Source organism: Rosa rugosa, chromosome 6 (assembly GCF_958449725.1).
Source record: "Rosa rugosa chromosome 6, drRosRugo1.1, whole genome shotgun sequence".
Lineage (NCBI taxonomy): Eukaryota > Viridiplantae > Streptophyta > Magnoliopsida > Rosales > Rosaceae > Rosa > Rosa rugosa.
In genome coordinates this window covers 50,737,191-50,754,489 of record NC_084825.1, presented here as the reverse complement: position 1 = coordinate 50,754,489, position 17,299 = coordinate 50,737,191, and the positions used below count along the sequence as shown (strand labels likewise).

At 39.3% G+C, this 17,299-nt stretch overlaps 2 protein-coding genes across 2 annotated transcripts; both read right to left on the bottom strand.

Annotated features, from left to right (window-relative positions):
- Window positions 1-4,284: 4,284 nt before the first annotated feature.
- Window positions 4,285-7,498, bottom strand: LOC133714948 (uncharacterized). Its single transcript, XM_062141234.1, has 7 exons — window positions 7,254-7,498; window positions 7,129-7,160; window positions 6,363-6,460; window positions 6,164-6,246; window positions 5,750-5,827; window positions 5,566-5,664; window positions 4,285-4,756 (listed from the first exon to the last, which is right to left on the bottom strand). The coding sequence occupies exons 1-7, from the start codon at window positions 7,341-7,343 to the stop codon at window positions 4,478-4,480; spliced, it is 759 nt and encodes a 252-aa protein (XP_061997218.1). The 5' UTR covers window positions 7,344-7,498; the 3' UTR covers window positions 4,285-4,477.
- A 494-nt stretch (window positions 7,499-7,992) lies between these two features.
- Window positions 7,993-11,347, bottom strand: LOC133714947 (probable fructokinase-7). The gene is made up of 7 exons (XM_062141233.1): window positions 11,190-11,347; window positions 10,060-10,301; window positions 9,339-9,551; window positions 9,045-9,242; window positions 8,774-8,914; window positions 8,488-8,604; window positions 7,993-8,306 (listed from the first exon to the last, which is right to left on the bottom strand). Exons 1-7 carry the CDS (start codon window positions 11,209-11,211, stop codon window positions 8,166-8,168), a joined length of 1,074 nt encoding a protein of 357 aa, XP_061997217.1. The 5' UTR covers window positions 11,212-11,347; the 3' UTR covers window positions 7,993-8,165.
- Window positions 11,348-17,299: the final 5,952 nt, after the last annotated feature.

Sequence of the window (17,299 nt, the reverse complement as noted above, 5' to 3'; positions counted from 1 at the left end):
GCGAAATTTAAATATTAGTTATTATAATATGGATGAGTTATTAATAATTAATAGGGTTTTTTGCACCAACAGTGTATGGACACTTGGGTGACTGACAATATGATACCCGAACTTACAAAGTTATCAAAGTAATACCCAGACTCAATTTTTCGTATCAACGTGGTACCTACATCAATTTTCCGTCACGCCTCCGTCAATTAGACCACGTGCGAAGCACGTGACTCATTAAATGAGGCTAAAAAGACTAATTTGCCCTCAATTCATTAAATTTTCTCTCTTATTCATCGTCTTCTTCTTCTTCTCCATTTAGGCTTGGGACACCCAAGTCCTGGTCCTGATGATTAGAACGGCAAGACTGCAAAGGCGATGATGACGTGGCAGTGGGGGGAGGAGGAAGAGGGAAAAGGATGGAGGAAATGTTGGTGGGATGAACTGGTGGAGTTTCCCGACCGTTGATGTTCTTGAAATCTCACCCAGATTCAACAAATCTCGGCCATCCATTTCGGCTCCGTTGGCCCCATCTTTTTCCGGGAAGAAGAAGAAGAAGATGGAGAAACTAGCGGTGGTGGAGTCGAAGCTGGTGGAATTTCCGCCAAAGGAGGAGGATTCGGGGTGTGGGCTGATGCTGAAGTTGGACTACGACGACGTTTTGAGTGCTTGGTCCAACAAAGTGTCGCCGTTTTCGGAGGAGTTGTACGTAGGGCGGCGCCGATGGAAACGATGTCTCTGTATGTTTCTCATCTCTGGAGGGATTGGAGCGAGGCGGCAATGGTGGTGGAGGTGAGGGAGGAGTCAGGGAAGATGGCGTAGAAAACGGGGTTGTCTGGAACGCGGGAGTTTTTGTGGGAGAAGATGGAGGAGGAGGATGCATTCTTTGGGGTTTCGGTTTCATGAAGATGCTGGTTGGTCAATTCTTGGTCTTTGCTTTCCTCTTGCGTGGTAATGCTGCTATTTCTCTGCTCTAGCTACTGTGATTTAGTTCAGTCCTTGGTTTCATTGCTATGATGATGCTTAGCTCAGTCTTTGGTAACCTTCAAATTGAGGAGAATTGAAGTGTTGGGGCTTTGATTTTCACTCTGGGTTGTTGCAATTTGATTTCTGTAGAGATTAATTGGTAATTGTTTGTCTCTGTAAGTAGGGTTATTTTGTAGAAGAGATCATATTCTTGGTGGAATCGCTTCCGCTGTGGTTTTCTACAGCTGCAAAACACATGTCATCCAATCTAAATCAAAATTGGGGAGGGAGGAAGTGATGTGGGTTTGATGGAGGGAAAGAATGGTTTATTATTACCAGGTGGTGTTGAGGAGGAGAGGAACAGGGTGATTGGGTTGGAGAAGAGGAGAGGAAGAGTGAAAAAGTCCTTTTTACCCTTATTTTGCGACTCACGTGCTTCGCACGTGGTCTAATTGACGGAGGGGTGACGGAAAATTGATGTAGGTACCACGTTGATACTAAAAATTAAGTCTGGTTATTACTTTGATAACTTTGTAAGTTCGGGTATCATATTGTCAGTCACCCAAGTGTCCAGACACTGTTGGTGCAAAAAACCCTAATTAATAACTAGGCCTCTTGAGTTGAAAATGAAGCAATGAGAGAGATGAATAAGTTGGTCTCTGTTTTTGTCAAATGGATATATAGGGAATCAGGTAGCGGATTCTTTAGCTAATTTTGGGGCACATCATGTTGGTGTTCATTGGTGGGACTCTTGCCCTCCTTGTGCACTTGCGGCATATTCCCGAGATTTGGCAGGCCTTCCTAATTTCATGTTTGCATAATAGATGTTGGTTGGATATTTCAGTCAAGTTGTAATGTTTCTTTGTATTGTGAGAGGTTTTGGTTTATGTCCCCCTCTTTCATCTTGTATTTTGTTTTTTATTATTCTAATAAAATAAAATAGAGGGACGGGGGGTGGGTTCCCGGGTGTAGTGGTCCCCTCTATATTATGGGGAGGGTAGGCGCTTGGCGCAATGACTGTTAACGAGGAGCTAATATCGCCTAATCCTCTATTTTAGTTTTTTTTTTTGTTTTAACAAAAAAAGAAAGAAAAGGATATATAGGGGCTCAATGGCATGTCACATCCTACCAAACCCTCAATGATACATAGCTTCTGGAGAGGGTAGGATTTATTTTCAGCAATTACTAATCTTACACATATTTAGAACTCTTAAATGATTAGTATTGGCAGTGAGCTAAAACTATGCTAGAGATATATCTAGAAACTGAGCGGGAATTTCAAATGAAATGTAATGCAATACAAAATGACATATTGACATGCATGTGGCCTGGGGTTTAAATTATGAGACATTTCCATCATGTTGCAGAAATCTGAGAGTTGACTGCATCCCAATTAATGATGTTTGAACAGATTGAAGACATTAAAGTCTTGCAGCTTATGGATCTGTATTTTTCTAAGTCTCCACTAGAGGTATGTGATATGGATTTGTGAAAATTGTGTAGACTCTGCTAATTAACTTCAAAGGTTAGGGATGTGTTTATAGTATCCGGAGTAACGGAACTTCATAAACGTTAATAGTTAGATTAGTTCAATATATACAACAAAGTGCAAGTAATGACTATCTAACATTGCTCACATTTCTGGAATATTAAAACTCCGGAATACTATAGAACTTTCTACATAATTAAGGTTGATGGAATTGATGATGAAGCTGCTCAATTTAATGGGTTTCTTTGGATTGATGGGAGTGAATGGGACAATATATGCAATAATGCCATTAGAAGAACATTACTGCATGTAATTGTTACAAGAAAATTAGATAGTGATAGAGTAAATAGACTTGACAAAACGTACTTCACCATTACAACAAAGGTACGTTTCTGTGCAAGTACTTACTTTTACACCAATAATACTGAGATAGATGAATTTGACGTGACAATTATAAGCAGAGAGCGGTGGCCAGTGAAAATGATGGTAAGGTCGAGTTTTTGCAGGCTCAAAATTTAAAGATCGGCCTAACTTTGCAGAAACATGTTAATGCAAAAATAAATGAACAACTTGAAGACCTACAGACTTGACCAATTATAGCCACTGCAACTGAGCAATCTTCATCATCATCATCCTCGCCCTAGCTAGCTCGGCTAGTCTTTCAGTGTTATGATTGTAACTATACAGGGTTGGGCTACCCCTGGCTTTGGTGTCCGATGCATTCAGGGCACTGAGTCTAGTCTGTGCACAACAATAAGGTAGTAGCCGAGGGGGCTATGGGAACTATAACACATAAAGAGCCAACCAATCCTTCCATTCCAGACTTCTAGTTTTGTAAATAATCATATTGTTCTAGCTTGGGTTAAGTGAGAAAATATGATTTTAGTCACAATCACCAAAATTACTTGGGCTATATATAACCCACAGTTTTTGGTAAAAACGGACATATGGCCAAAATTTCCAAAAACACCTTTTGTTCAATCAAATTGTTTATTCCTTCATTTGGATTATGGACAAAATACAATGAAAAAAAAAAAGAAGATTGTTTTTCTTGATAGAAATGATGTGATTTTATTTATTTATTTTGCTCTGAATGATGAGGTTCGAAAGCAGGTTTTTAAAGTTGGCTCTCAGCTGTCATTATAGTAAGCAATTTTTAAAAACGTTGCTCCGGACAATTCCAAACTTAAGGAGGATCAGCCAAACTTCAAGACTGAACTCGCAATTTGAAATTCAGAAAGAGGGGGAACTTTTTCTGCTGCTAATAATTAAAATAGGTAGACATTGGAGAATCTGATGGTTGTGCACCTATCTTACTTTAATTATATCAGATACGGTTTCTGCATGGAAACAATTACCAGAAACAATAAATTTCTAGTCCATTAATGTTTTGAACCCAGAACTTCATCTTATTATTTATAAAGTTTCAGTTGTACCGTTTCGATTCTCCTTAATAGATGTCAGTGTATAATTCTGGTCCTCAGGTTTCCTTGCCTGGTTAGATTGATAAAAGAAAAAATTTAGTTTACCTTTCTGACATCTGAGTGCCCAGAATTTATGGCTTAATACATACGCATGTCCTTTGGGATTCAATCATTTGTTATTATGTACTAAATTAAATAGGGAAATGATTTCAATTGTATCAACCCCAGTTACCCCACTAATCAATTAACTGCTTGCTTGTTGATACCCAGAACAGGGAGACGACACATAACTTGACCATTAAGAAAATGGTTCTTCGTATATAAGTTTTTCATGTTGCAGATTTGATAACAAGGGCATATGTTCTCGATTCATGCTTACGGAGATGATATTGGTTAGTCTGGTTAGATACACTGGTGTGAGGACGAATGAGAAGTCAGAAAGCTTGGATTGCACTTCCCATATGAAAATGTTAATGACAGTTTAAAGAATACAAGGGAAGGAGAACAGAGCCGAGGAAAAAAAAAGATGAACTAAAAAATATATCTGGTGAGTGATTGAGCAAAGGCTTTTCCAATGGCTTCCGCAATGAGGGAATCTGATATAATGCTTCTAATTTCTACCATCCACATCAAACCCAGACCCCGTCCAACCAGGCACAGGAGGTCCTCTGCCCTTGGGCACGGCTCCAAGTCCCTTCCCTCTTCCATGGAACTGGTTTTTCTTCTTTCCTCTTCCTTCACCCTCAACAGGAAGCTGCTGATTGTTCCCATTCATTACCAGAACGTTTCCAGCATTTCCTTGATTAGGTATGTTACCAGTGACTCCACCAGGAACTTGAGAGGAATCTGGAGTGGTGACACTTTGAGCAAGTCCCATTGAGTTCCCATCCTAAACATAATATCAAATGGAAGCTATTAGTATTTCTATACTACCTGCTTAGATATGAACATCTTAATGCTCCAAGTCAGTGGCTATTCAAATATACATGAGGAATGTTGCCTAGGCATGTAAGAGGTTAGGAAAAGGAAAAGTTTGATTTGGCTGCACTCTTTTCCCCTCTCCCTGCTACAACCTATTGGTCAGGCTCATCTAGGTAGGTATACTTGGTGCAAATGCTACTGTAGCCAACAAATTACTTCTGTAAGGCTAGCCTGATCTTAAAACACATCAACAAATTCACCAGAGAATTATGACTTCTCAATGGGAAGAATTAAGAGCTAACCACTGAAATGGAGAGGGCAGACACCTGCCATGCATTGAACATTTATAACTGGTTTGAATTGACCTCTAGATCATTATTCAAAATACTATTGCAATATCTAAGTGGTACACCAGCAGTTGTCAAGATAATCCTGCACTTCATAGTGCATACAGACATTGCAATATCTGTGATCACTTGAAGGAACAAGGAAAACGTTTTTTTTTAGGCTAATGGAAGAAAAAAGAAAGCTTCTGAATCCTCAAAGCCAAAAGAAACTGAACATTTCTTTGTTTAGTCAACACACCTGATGCATGAAGGCTAGTGCCTATAACTAACACACACGGGCAGATGAGAATTAGTTAAACTGCATGCATGAAAATATTGCCATGTTTAGACATCATAAAATCTATTTCACTTGATAACTACAATGCAATGCCATCCATCCCATCCACAATTTTATAAATATAATATCCTCATATATGAAAAGAGAACTTACAAGAGAAACCGAGGCCGATGACCTGGTTGGGTTCAAAGCTTCAAGTCGTCTTTTTAACTCCTCCAGTCTTGAAAACTGAGTATTGCTGCTTTCTTGTACCTGTTGAAAGTTAAAACACACTGTCAACAACATTTGTTGAGACTTAAGATTAAACTCAAGGCCGCACTAAAATAAGATGATGTACCAGACTATTTAAGTCTTCACATAGCTTCTGCTTGATGGCTTCCTCATCCTTAACGACCTTTGCTGCTGCTTCCCATGCCTGATATACATCAAAACAAATACCCATAAGATGCAATCAGTAATGTCTCTCTTAAATCTTAATTAAAATGATTTGGAGAACCATCCGAATTACTATACAAGCATCAAATCTCTATGCATTAATAATTAATTGTAGCTAGAGTTCTTCAATGAATCTGCACTCAGGTATGATCCCACCAGGTCAAACAATTCAATTCAGCTTACTTCTAAATAGACAATACCAGACCAAGTTTATTTGAAAAATTTGATCTTTAAAAGCCGTAGTTCAGTTTGCTCAAGTATTCAAGTTGAAATGTTGAATAGGGGCAAGCCTTTTCTATAATTAAAAGGGACAGACCTTTTTTGCTTGATCTTCCTTCAGCTTCGCAGCGTGAATTCTCTCTGTTGCCATCTCTATTTTCTTCCTCAAGTGTTCAAGAGCTTAAGAACACATACACAAAAACAAAATGGAAAAACGTTTTCAAATACTAATAAAAGAAAAACATAATTCCAAAAAACTGCAACATGATAGCAACTAGCAATGATATTGTAGCAACCTGATTTTTTCGGCCCAGCTGTGAGTTTCATTTCCATTGAAAGACTTGCAAACTCTCGCTCGACATCGCGGATTTTAGAGTAATTTTCTTCTATATATCTGAAAAGGTTTAGCATTTTCACACATAAATCAGCGGATCCTATTGAACAAAGTCAATTACAATAGCTACATTTTTGATAAAAACAATCAGCAAAACAGTTTAAGATTAAAAGATACAAGAATACAGAACCTAAGATCTGTCCCTGTTCTAAACTCCCACGCTACTGCATTTGTGACTTGAGCACACAAGAATGCCGACGATCAAAACATGCAAAGATACTTCCCATTTTTCTCGACTTCCTATAGCCTTGATACTTGCTTCCCATTACTGAACAAAGCTAATCTTTAAAGTTAAACCTAAGCTTCTTATTTACTTGGATCCCTCAAAATTATTGAGAAACTAATACATTCAATCTTGTCAAACAATTCTCCTTTCTGAGTAGTCAAACATACCATCGCAAACCGCTAAATTCAAAATTCACTATCCGATTATATCATCTATTACAGCAACTATAATTCACTACATTTCTGCTCCAACATTCAACTCTAGCAACTTTTTTTTTTTTTTTTTTTTGAGAAAAAAGAAATTGCATTAGCAACTTGAATTCCATAAACTGATACATACAGCTTATAAAACAGATACAAAACCCTAACAGATCTCCATAGAGAACCAAATGAAAATGTGAGATTGAATAAAAAAATAAAAATAAAAATAAAAACCTACTTACTTCCTTAATTGATGCTGTTCTTCCTCGATCACCTGCCACAAAACCATCACACACTTCAAAAATCCACGAAAGAAACTAGAAATTGAGAAATTGATAGAGTTAGAGAGAGAGAGAGAGAGAGGTACTTTCTCAGTGTAGGTAATGACGGAGGCCTCGCGAGCAAGGCCGTCTGGTCCGATCTCCGGCAGCAGAGACTGATTCGTTTTCGAAGCCATTGCCGAATTCTCGCCGGAATTTGAATCAGAGTGGCGACGACGACGACGACGACTTCTGATTCAAACTCCCAAACCTGTAGAGACCCTCCCCCATTTCTCCTTTATACGTCGTCGTTTTTCTTCTTCCTTTCTCTCTCGTTTCGCTTTCCGTTAAAACGAAACGTGGATTTTCTCGTTAATAATCATTTTCTGATTATCTGTAATAAAAAAATAAAAAAATAGCGAGATTATTTGTAATGACGAAACTACCCCTGGTAAATGGCTCCAACACTTGACGCGACGTCACTCGCCGAACGTCAAACAACGCGGTAAAACGTCGAAAACGCCGCAGCAAGCAACGGTTTCTGTTTCGTTTGTGTAAAAAAACATTAAAAAATCAGAGACTTTGTTCAGCTAATAAGCCAAAAACTGAAGCAAAGGGATCAGCAATTGATATACCATTGAGGTGAAATCGTCAAGACGGTAGTTTGAGCATTGGATTTGTCCGACGGCCCAATTGTAGTGTTTGAAGTATCAAAAATATTTTTGATATTTCATATATCATAAGGTGCACGAACCTGTCATGTGACAAGATATTCTCATACAAGAATATGAATCAGCCTGAGGTGTGAATATGGATTAAATTGCATCACAAAAAAAAAAAAAAAAATCATTCACAAAGGTGACTAGACAATTATTGGCAGTGTATATCCACCATTGTACATTGGAAGGGAGATTGAGGAGGATTCGTGGAGCGGAAAGCTCGATGATATCTCAACAGGGAAAATCAAATTATACAAGCCTTAGCTTGATACATGAATTAGGAATAGTGGTGTGTGGTCTCTACTTTTGATCAGTGACCTGAGCTAAAACCCGGAGGACAGCTTCTTTTGTCGGCATTGCAGGAATGGCTCCTCGTTCTGTTACTGTGATTGCGCCACAGGCATTCGCGAAAAGTAGAGCTTCTCGTAACCCCTTCTCATCCTGCCAGATGAAATATTGCTCAGTGCTAGAGGAAGTGATAATAAGGGTCAAAAGATATTCAGCATATCTTCATATTAAATTATATCTTGTCATTTGAAACTACTTTCAAGAAACAAAAACTAATACAACAGATTTTCTAGCAGAATTCACTCTTCAGCACATAAGCATGAGGAGTAGGTACCTGAAAAAGACTCAAGTCAGAAGCTATGTTGTAGAGTATCCCACCGACAAATGCATCACCAGCACCAGTTGTATCTACGGCTTTTACTTTAATACCAGCAACACGACCCCTGAAATTCTGAGAGAATTTTGGATCATGTCAACATGATTGTAAACAACTAACTAGAAATAGAGTAGGCGGAAGACGGGCAATCTAGTTAACATTGTTCCACAAATTAGTGAGTTCTTTTTCCAAGAGAGACACCAGATACTGAAAATAGAATAAAAAAGAAACTTGACGGACGTACTTGAGTGTAATATCTGCAACCCTCTGATCCTTCAGTTACTATCAAAAGCTTAAGATTAGGATGAAAAAGCTTTGTCAACACCATATTATCATCACAAGGATCATCACCACCAGTCAGGAAAGTTATTTCATCCTCGCTTATCTGCAAGTTTGTAATAAGACAAAACCTGATGAAAACTAAGAATAAATATACAGATAGTATTTCTGCACCTATCCAAGAGCTATTGAATGTTAACTTCCACACATGAATTTTGTATTTTTGAACATCTTACCTTGATAATATCAGCTTGATCCCATATGCTCATTATTTCTTCCCGTGCAAACTCTGCTGATGGCCACAATGCCAATCGCAAATTTGGATCATAAGAAAGGATGCAACCAGACTTCTTGGCTATGCTCATCGCAGCTAGATGGGTTGACCTGCATGGTTCATCAATCAAACTAATTGAACCATAATGGAAAATTTTTGCCTGCAAAGAATATTCTCTGGATCAGTTTCAGTCAAATGAGTAGGCTTGTTATATTGATGGACTGTTTCTCAAATAAAGATGAAAAAGATAGCACACCTGTTGAAGAAGACTTATCTCAAGTTCTGACTCATGTAAAAGCATATCAGCACTTGGATTACGGAAAAATAAGAATTCGCGCTCACCATCAGCTCTGAGTGTTACAAATGCCAAGGCAGTTCTTGCATTGTGGTCAAATCGCACGCCAGAGGTGTCAACATTGTTTTCTTTCAGAATATTAGCCAACATCTTGCCAAATTCATCGTCACCTACCTGTATTGCAGGTACTTTGTAAATTGAGACAAGGAACCACTAACATCAAAATATGAGTTTCATATAGAAAATTAAGTTAGTTGTAAGATCATGCAAAGGCTGGAGCCACCAAAAGCCTCTAGGTTCCAAAAGAAGCCAAAGGTTCTTACTCTATTAGATTGGAGAAACCATCAGTCGGAAGATATTTGTAGATGAAAGAGAAGGGAATCACAGTCCAAAGTGATAAGATCTTAGAGGGGTTTCCCATAACCGAGAAGGTGAGGATTCATTGTTTGACTCACATTTCTGGTTATTACGAAATCGGGCACACAAGAAAAAGCAGGAAAAAGATGCATTTTTGGACCATATAATTTTCAATTTGTTGTAATTCTTAGATGCATCATACGTGCAAGAAAAGGTTTGCTATAAATATCCTTCTCAATTATAGACTCCAGAAAGAAAATCAAAACCAAAGGAAAAGAAGTAGAAATCTTCACACTGAAGAGGGCAGAAAAATACTGAAATGCACCTTGCCTATAAAAGCTGCTGAACCACCGAGTCTTGTGATACCAACAGCCACATTAGCAGGAGCGCCCCCGGGAGCTTTTTGGAAAGCAGGTGCTTCAGCAAGTGAAACTCCGGCAACAGTTGGCACAAAGTCAATCAGCATTTCCCCAAAGCAAACAACCAGCGATTTGTTATTCTCTAACCTATCTGATGAAGGATTTTTTGAATCTTTAGCCAAATCCGATTTTTTGAGATCATCAAGAACTGCAGTCATATGCACTAACCAGTATTATTCAAACAGCACAACATCACAAAGTTTATCTTTCAACAGAGCTATATTTCTAGTCCACCTTGTTTCATATTTAGAGTACCACCATATATGTTCTAAGCTAATTATGACCAATTAACCATAAATTTCTTAGACAAGATTAAGAAGACATATTCCAGCAAAAAAGTTGGCAGCTATAAGATAAAGCGATAAACCATAAGCAGCCATTTCAAAAAAACAAAATCAAAATCATCACCCAGATTCTCCAAGTGGGGTCTGTGTTAGAATCAATACCCTTTCTTCTTTTCCTCTTTATCCCTGATAGCCCACAACTCGGTAAAGCAACTTAGTGATTTACTGATCCCATAATTCCCAAGTGTTAAGAACAATGTTCAATCTTTACAAACATTCCTTACCAACTAATCTCTCTAGTTTTCTTCTGGAATTTTCAAACACTTCACAGATCAACCATCAAACTGATGTGCTTAATAAAGCTAGTGAGCCCATATGGAGCAACTGATCAAGTTCTTAACTTTTGAATATAGTAAGATTCTAGATCACTACTTTTACTCAAAAGAATTGAATCTCTTAGTAAACTTCTAAGAGATATTCAATCAAAAACGCAGAGAAAGATTCATCACTGCAAAACAGGATTCAACAAAAAGAACCCAAATAGAAAAAGAACACCAAGACAAAAAACAAAAGCTCAGAATTTTTACAAAACAAACAATTTTCAGCTCAAAAATACTATTTGGAACCGATCCCAGATTTGCAAAACTCGCCAATAAGATACTAAATGAAATCAAAGACCCAACTTTAGGACATATGTGATCAAAAAGCAGTATAATTTATATGAACAAGCAGCAAGAGAAGTGGAAACAAACCTGAGTTTGGAGTAGTAGCCATTAGAGCAATGGAATTGAACAAGAGAAAGCAGTGTGTGCAACAAGAAATAGAGAGGGGGAAAAAGGTTTGGCGGCTTGGGATAGTAGTTGTTAATAAAGAGAAGGAAGAAGACAAAGGAAGTGGTAAAGCTTTAAAGAAGGTAAATACTAAGTTTGCGATTCAATGAATCAAAAAGGGGACGACCGTCTGAGAGCGCTGTATAGGAAAAAACCAAGACCTCACATGGTAATCTCGCAATTTTATAACCCAAAATCCATATCTTTAGCCTAATACTATTCTTTCCTGTCTTTTCTCTATTGGTTTATAGAAAAAATGAAAGAGAAAAAAAAAATCTTATATTTGTTAATGTTGTAACAATTTATGGTAATGGTAACTCATTCACTACGTAAGTTGTTCAGTTGTGATCTTGAACATGATTAGTTATGTAGGATCGATGTAGAGTCATAGATGGGCCAAAAGAGAAATTAAGTACATTGGATCATTGGATGTAGTACCTAGGTTAGTTCTATATAAAGATTTTAACTTGTCCGCAAGTTTGCGATCATTTAACATAAATATAATTTATGTAAGTAAAAATTTTGAATTCAACTAAAAAAAAATCTAGTGTAGAATAAAGAAATAAAAATTTGAGGATAAATTCAAAATTTTTGTATTTAGTGACAAAATTCGTCATTTGTATGAGTAAAAAAAAATTTGAATTAGAGTAGTCTCAAACACGTAGAGTAATTTGCGGAACAAAATAAGTAAATATTGAATAACTTGCAGAACAATAACAGGTCAAAAAAATTTCAATTGAAGATATGTCCAGTGGCGGAACCAAGATTTGAAACTTGGGGGGGGGGTCCAGACTTGAATATAAGTTTTTGACAAGACAATTTTAACTCTTTATTTTTGATAAGATAGTATTATTATTTAGAAAATAGAGAAAATATGTATCAAAAACAATATCTCCATGCACAAATCATTAATTTTTTTTAGTAACCTAGCTTACAAAAAGAAAGAGATCAAATATATGTAACCGAAAGAAAGGAAAAAATTAATATATACACTCACAAGATAATGAAGAAAGTAATTAATTCCTTGACTTCATTATTTCTCAAAAAACAAAACTGTTTGCTGTTCTATTATGTTATTTATTTACTATAGCCAAGTTAAAGTTGTTTAATATGATTGGGTTGAGAATTGGGAGGGGGGGGGGGGGTCCAACAGTTGAATTAAACACTTTCATACAATTGTACACTCTTTAGCTGCAAAACATGGCATCTACAACAATCAAAGGGGGGGTCCGGACCCCTTCAAACCGTAACATCGGTCCGCCCCTGGATATGTCTGTCTCTTTTGATCGAGGTAAGTAGGAATAACTGATTTTTACCAAACTACTAGGCATTGTTTGTTTCCCTTAAACTTTTTATTTGTTCAAATGGAGATATGCAAGTTTTTTTTTTTTTTTTTTGGTCTGGAGATATGAAAGTTGAAAAGTGAAAATATTTTATTTGAGTATGAATTTGTCCCACTCTTGTCTTGAAGGGACCGAGTGGAAGACGATGGAACTGCTTTTTTCCTAGAAAGACTTTGAAGCTTTTAGGTATAAACGACTAGGCTGCCGAAGGCATGTGGTCGGTTGTCCATATATACATGAAATTACTCAATCATCTTTATTTGACTAATTTGAGAAGAAAAAAAACAATTGAACCACATGTGCCCACCTGTGGATTTTCGGCCTGCACCTCGTATAAGAATTCTAAATGAATTTTTCTTTGTAATTTTGTGGTTAGGCTGATGCTCATTTTGTATGTTTCGAAGGCATGAAGAATAACATTTGATAATGATCATTTACACAATTTGAGCTTAAAAATTGTCCACTTACTTCATTAAGAGTTTTTTACTCTCATTTACCCAATCTAACATCTATTGACAGTATTGCCCTCATTTTAATTAATAAATTACACTCCTCTCTCTCTCTCTCTCTCTCTCTCTCTCTCTCTCTCTCTCTCTCTCTCTCTCTCTCCTCTTCGATCTATTCTCTCTCTCCTCCCCCCTCACCGATTTCTTCTCTCACCAGAGACCGAATCCGGCAACGTCATCGCCCTCTGACTCCTCTCAGACTCTCTCTCTCTCTCCCCTCCCCTCTTCGATCTCTTCTCTCTCTCCTCCCCCCTCACTGATTTCTTCTCTCACCAGAGACCGAAACCGGCAACGTCTGCGGGCTTCGTTATCATATGCGGCTTCGTCGCCGGATTTGTATCGGACTGTCGGAGAAATTTGACCGGACTGAGTCGGCGAGGTTGGGTCTGACTGAATCGGCGATGAATCGGAGCTCCTCAAGCTTCATGTCGACGGTTCCGATACAGAAAACTCGACGAGGCTGACGTTTGCCGGAATTGTGAGATCGGAGAGTTGACGGTCAACCTCGACTGCATCTCCGATTGCGAACACCGCTGCCACGAGAAGAAAACCTCCGTTGCTCCGCCACCACGCCAGGGTCGTCATCAGACCTCCGAAGCTCCACGCGCTAGCCGGAGTTCGGGTCCGGGCTTTGCTCCGGGTCGGGGCTCTGACGTTGTCGTTCAGGCTTCTCTTCTTCTTCTTCTTTCTTTCTTCTTGTCCCCCCCCCCTCTTTCTGGTAAAATGCGTAGGAGGCCTCCAACGTCGTCCATGTTGTTGCGGTGGTTTGTTTCTCCAAAAAATTGGCCGATTTCAATATGGGATGTTTCTAGTAGTGATTGTTTTTATGATTCGGTTGGGCAATAATAAGATTATTGGGGGGCAAAAAAATGATTATTGGAAGGCAATAATAAGATTATTGGGGGGCAAAAAAAACGATTATTGGAAGACAATAATAAGATTATTGGGGACCAATAAAAAAAGATTATTGCGGGGTAATAATAAAATTATTGGGGGGCAATAAAGTTGGACGCCGGATTCCAATCATCGGATTCCGTTGACCTGTCCGATCACCAGAGTCAGGCGACCGGTCACCGGAATCCGGCGGTCAGTCAACAGAATTAGGCGGCCGGTCACCGGAATCCCGCGACAGCCTACCGGAGTCCAGCAAAGTCTCTCTCTAAGTGACAAAGGAAGAGAGGGTAAAATTGTCCTAAAAATAAACAAAAAAGAATAAAAAATAACTTAATTGGGTATTAGGGCAAAATATATATAATATTGTGTAAATGGACAATCTCTTAGAGTGTTTGGGTAAGTGGGGTTAATTAACTCCAAAATTGTGTAAATGGTCATTATCCCTATAAAATACCCTTATTAAGGGGGTCTTATTTCTCAACAAATCTAGCGATCGAAGTTGAAAATTAGGAACAACATTAATTGTAATGGCTAAAAGGTATCTGTTCGTTTGACCACCGGCTTAGATATATATAGTTGCATACTTGGGTTTATTTCAGACAATTTTTGCATTCATATTCATTTTAGAAATTAGTCAATGTAGTCTATTCCGTCAAAATAATTAATTGATTATTATCCATATTTCGATTGAGAATCGACTTGACGATAAGATTTTACCAAAGTAAAATTCATGTCACATCTTACCATACTAGTTACGGTTAACTTATATTCTGAACAAATCGGATAAACAATTAACCTCCATCGTTCTGTTTACATGCATGAAGGCAAGGGCCACAATTACAAGAAACAAAGAGAGAAGAATATTGTTTGAACCCAAAATGAGCATTTTGGCCTGACAATGCATGTCTTGGAGAAATTGAGCAGCTATATATTGTCGACAAGTTCGAAATATATTATTTAGAGGCTAAATAAAGCCTACCTGCAGAATTATGGAAGATTATGCGAGCTGCAAAAAAAGGAAATGATGGAAGCATGGAAATGAAAAGTCAACTTTAGCACATTTTCCTACTTCGGCTAGGAGAAACCGAGCTAAACAAGGAAGGAGGGGCGGCAGACTAACCAAACGAAATCCAAATGAGCTAAAACTTTTCAGATTCATTCTAGACATCCCAATGATCATTTCTTATGAATAGTGAAAGAGCTATTTTGGAGTGGAAAACCTTCAAACAATCAGTCCAATTTTCTGAAAGACAAAACTGGAAAATCGGACCTGTAAGGAGTCCAGCAGCGTTTCCGGCCCAACCACATGGAGTTAAGCTCTGAAATTTTACCAGAATGATATACACTCATGGTGGATCATTTGATATGAAGAAGTTGAAAGCCCATTCTGAATTCATGGTGGACATATAATTGAAGGAATAAAGGAGCAGAAAGTGACTCAAAACCACTCCAAAACTCATCATTTTCAATTCCATTAGTGCTTAAGTGTCTAACCCACCATAATTCCATTTAGTGCCCTATAATTCCATTAAGTGCTCCATGATTCCATTAGTGCTTAATAGGAAAATCTATCATGATTCCATTAGTGCTTAAATGGAAAACCCATCATGATTTGTTTAAGGCCAACCACTATGGCTTGGTAGCCTATATATAGAGGCTACAACAAGTAACACAACACACACAATTCATCAATTAATCTCTACGATTATCCAAGCCTCCCCGGAGCAACCTCTCTTTCTCTTACCGGTGATCACACTCCAGTCCTAGTCTTCTCAGGAGCCGACTGTCAGTGCCACCAAACCCTCTGTGCAAAGTGCTTCGGTCCTAGTCTCCTCGGGAGCCGACTGTAGTACCGCTACCACAACAGTTATGGAACCAGCCAAGCAAGGGTAACGCCCTCGCAAACCAACCAAGATAAAGTCACGCTTTAGCGAGTTCTCCCCACTTCCCGGTGATTTTCGCTCTGCTCGATCTACAACGTCGAGTATCGATTGTGTGATTTCGAAGAAGCTAAGCAAAAGTCCTCACCACGAGGCACAAAGAATCCCGCGACGAGGTTGGTGCTCTCCTCGTCCACAATCGCTCGAAAGAAGTCAGGTCAAGGGACACCCCCGATGACCGCACCCGAACGGTGCTGGCACGCCCGCGCAGAAAAGAGACTGTTGACCAGCTCAAGAAAAACTGGAGCCAAACATTTTGGCACGCCCGGTGGGATCTACTGCATAGCGTTTCTTCGCGATCGTAGCCATTGGGAAGTCAAGCGCAAACCCTTATACAAAAGGTTTACGTTAACTGCCCGAAACATAAGACCTCCAGTTACAGACCGCACTCGCGTGCAAACTGTCGTGGTGTTTCTGAAGAACTGGTAATCCAGAGATTTTCCCTCAATCCGCCATCGACCGAGATGACAACCGAGCAAGGAGGAAATCGATAGCCTACTACTGAAGGCGAGAAAGTTCCCGCCGCCCTGCCTAATGAGGCTGGCGATGCGTCTAGCATCACCCAGGTAGCTGCGAGCGCGGTTACAACTATTAACTTTGTGCCTATTTCCGTTCCAGAGAATGCGACCATAGAAGAGCGGCTTAATATCCTTCAACAAAATTCTGCCGCATACCATGAGAAAATGGAAAAAGCCCTTGCGGAGGACCGCCGACGGCTTGATGAGTTCACGATCTCGGTTAAGAGGCTTGAGCTAGGGGCACAACAAACACAAGGGCAATTGGATGGCATGAACCAAAAAATGCAGAAGAACCACGAAGAGCTGTTGGCCGCAAGCAAACACATCGCCACAGACATCTCGGCTATAAAAAATGAGGGATCCAATCTTGCGACCCAGGTTGCCATGCAGAGAGCTGACTTAGGCCAAGCTAAAGAGGTTCTGAATAAAGCTCTGGGAGATCCTAATGCCATCCTTGGTTCGCTTGGCAAACCCACAGGGTCAGGCAAGTATGTACCGCCAAATGCTCGAGACAAAGTCATCGGTAGCGGCGCGACAACCCACATTCCGGCTACAACCACCACGTCGGCCAGGAGTAAGGCAAATTCTCTGACGATCGGTGAAAAAGTCGATAAGGCACCAACGGTCACGCAGAAAAGCGGGACTTTAAATGGCGCCAGGGGAATCGACCTTGATCCTGTCATAGCTGCCCAATACGACAGCGATGGATGCGAGTGCGTATTCGAAGAATCTCTAGGGGTTGACTAGGCTGGAAGTTCAGCGAAGGTCACCGCGACCGCGAAGAGTCAAAAGGCAGCAGGACTTACGTTGCAGATGTCAGCCCAACCCAAG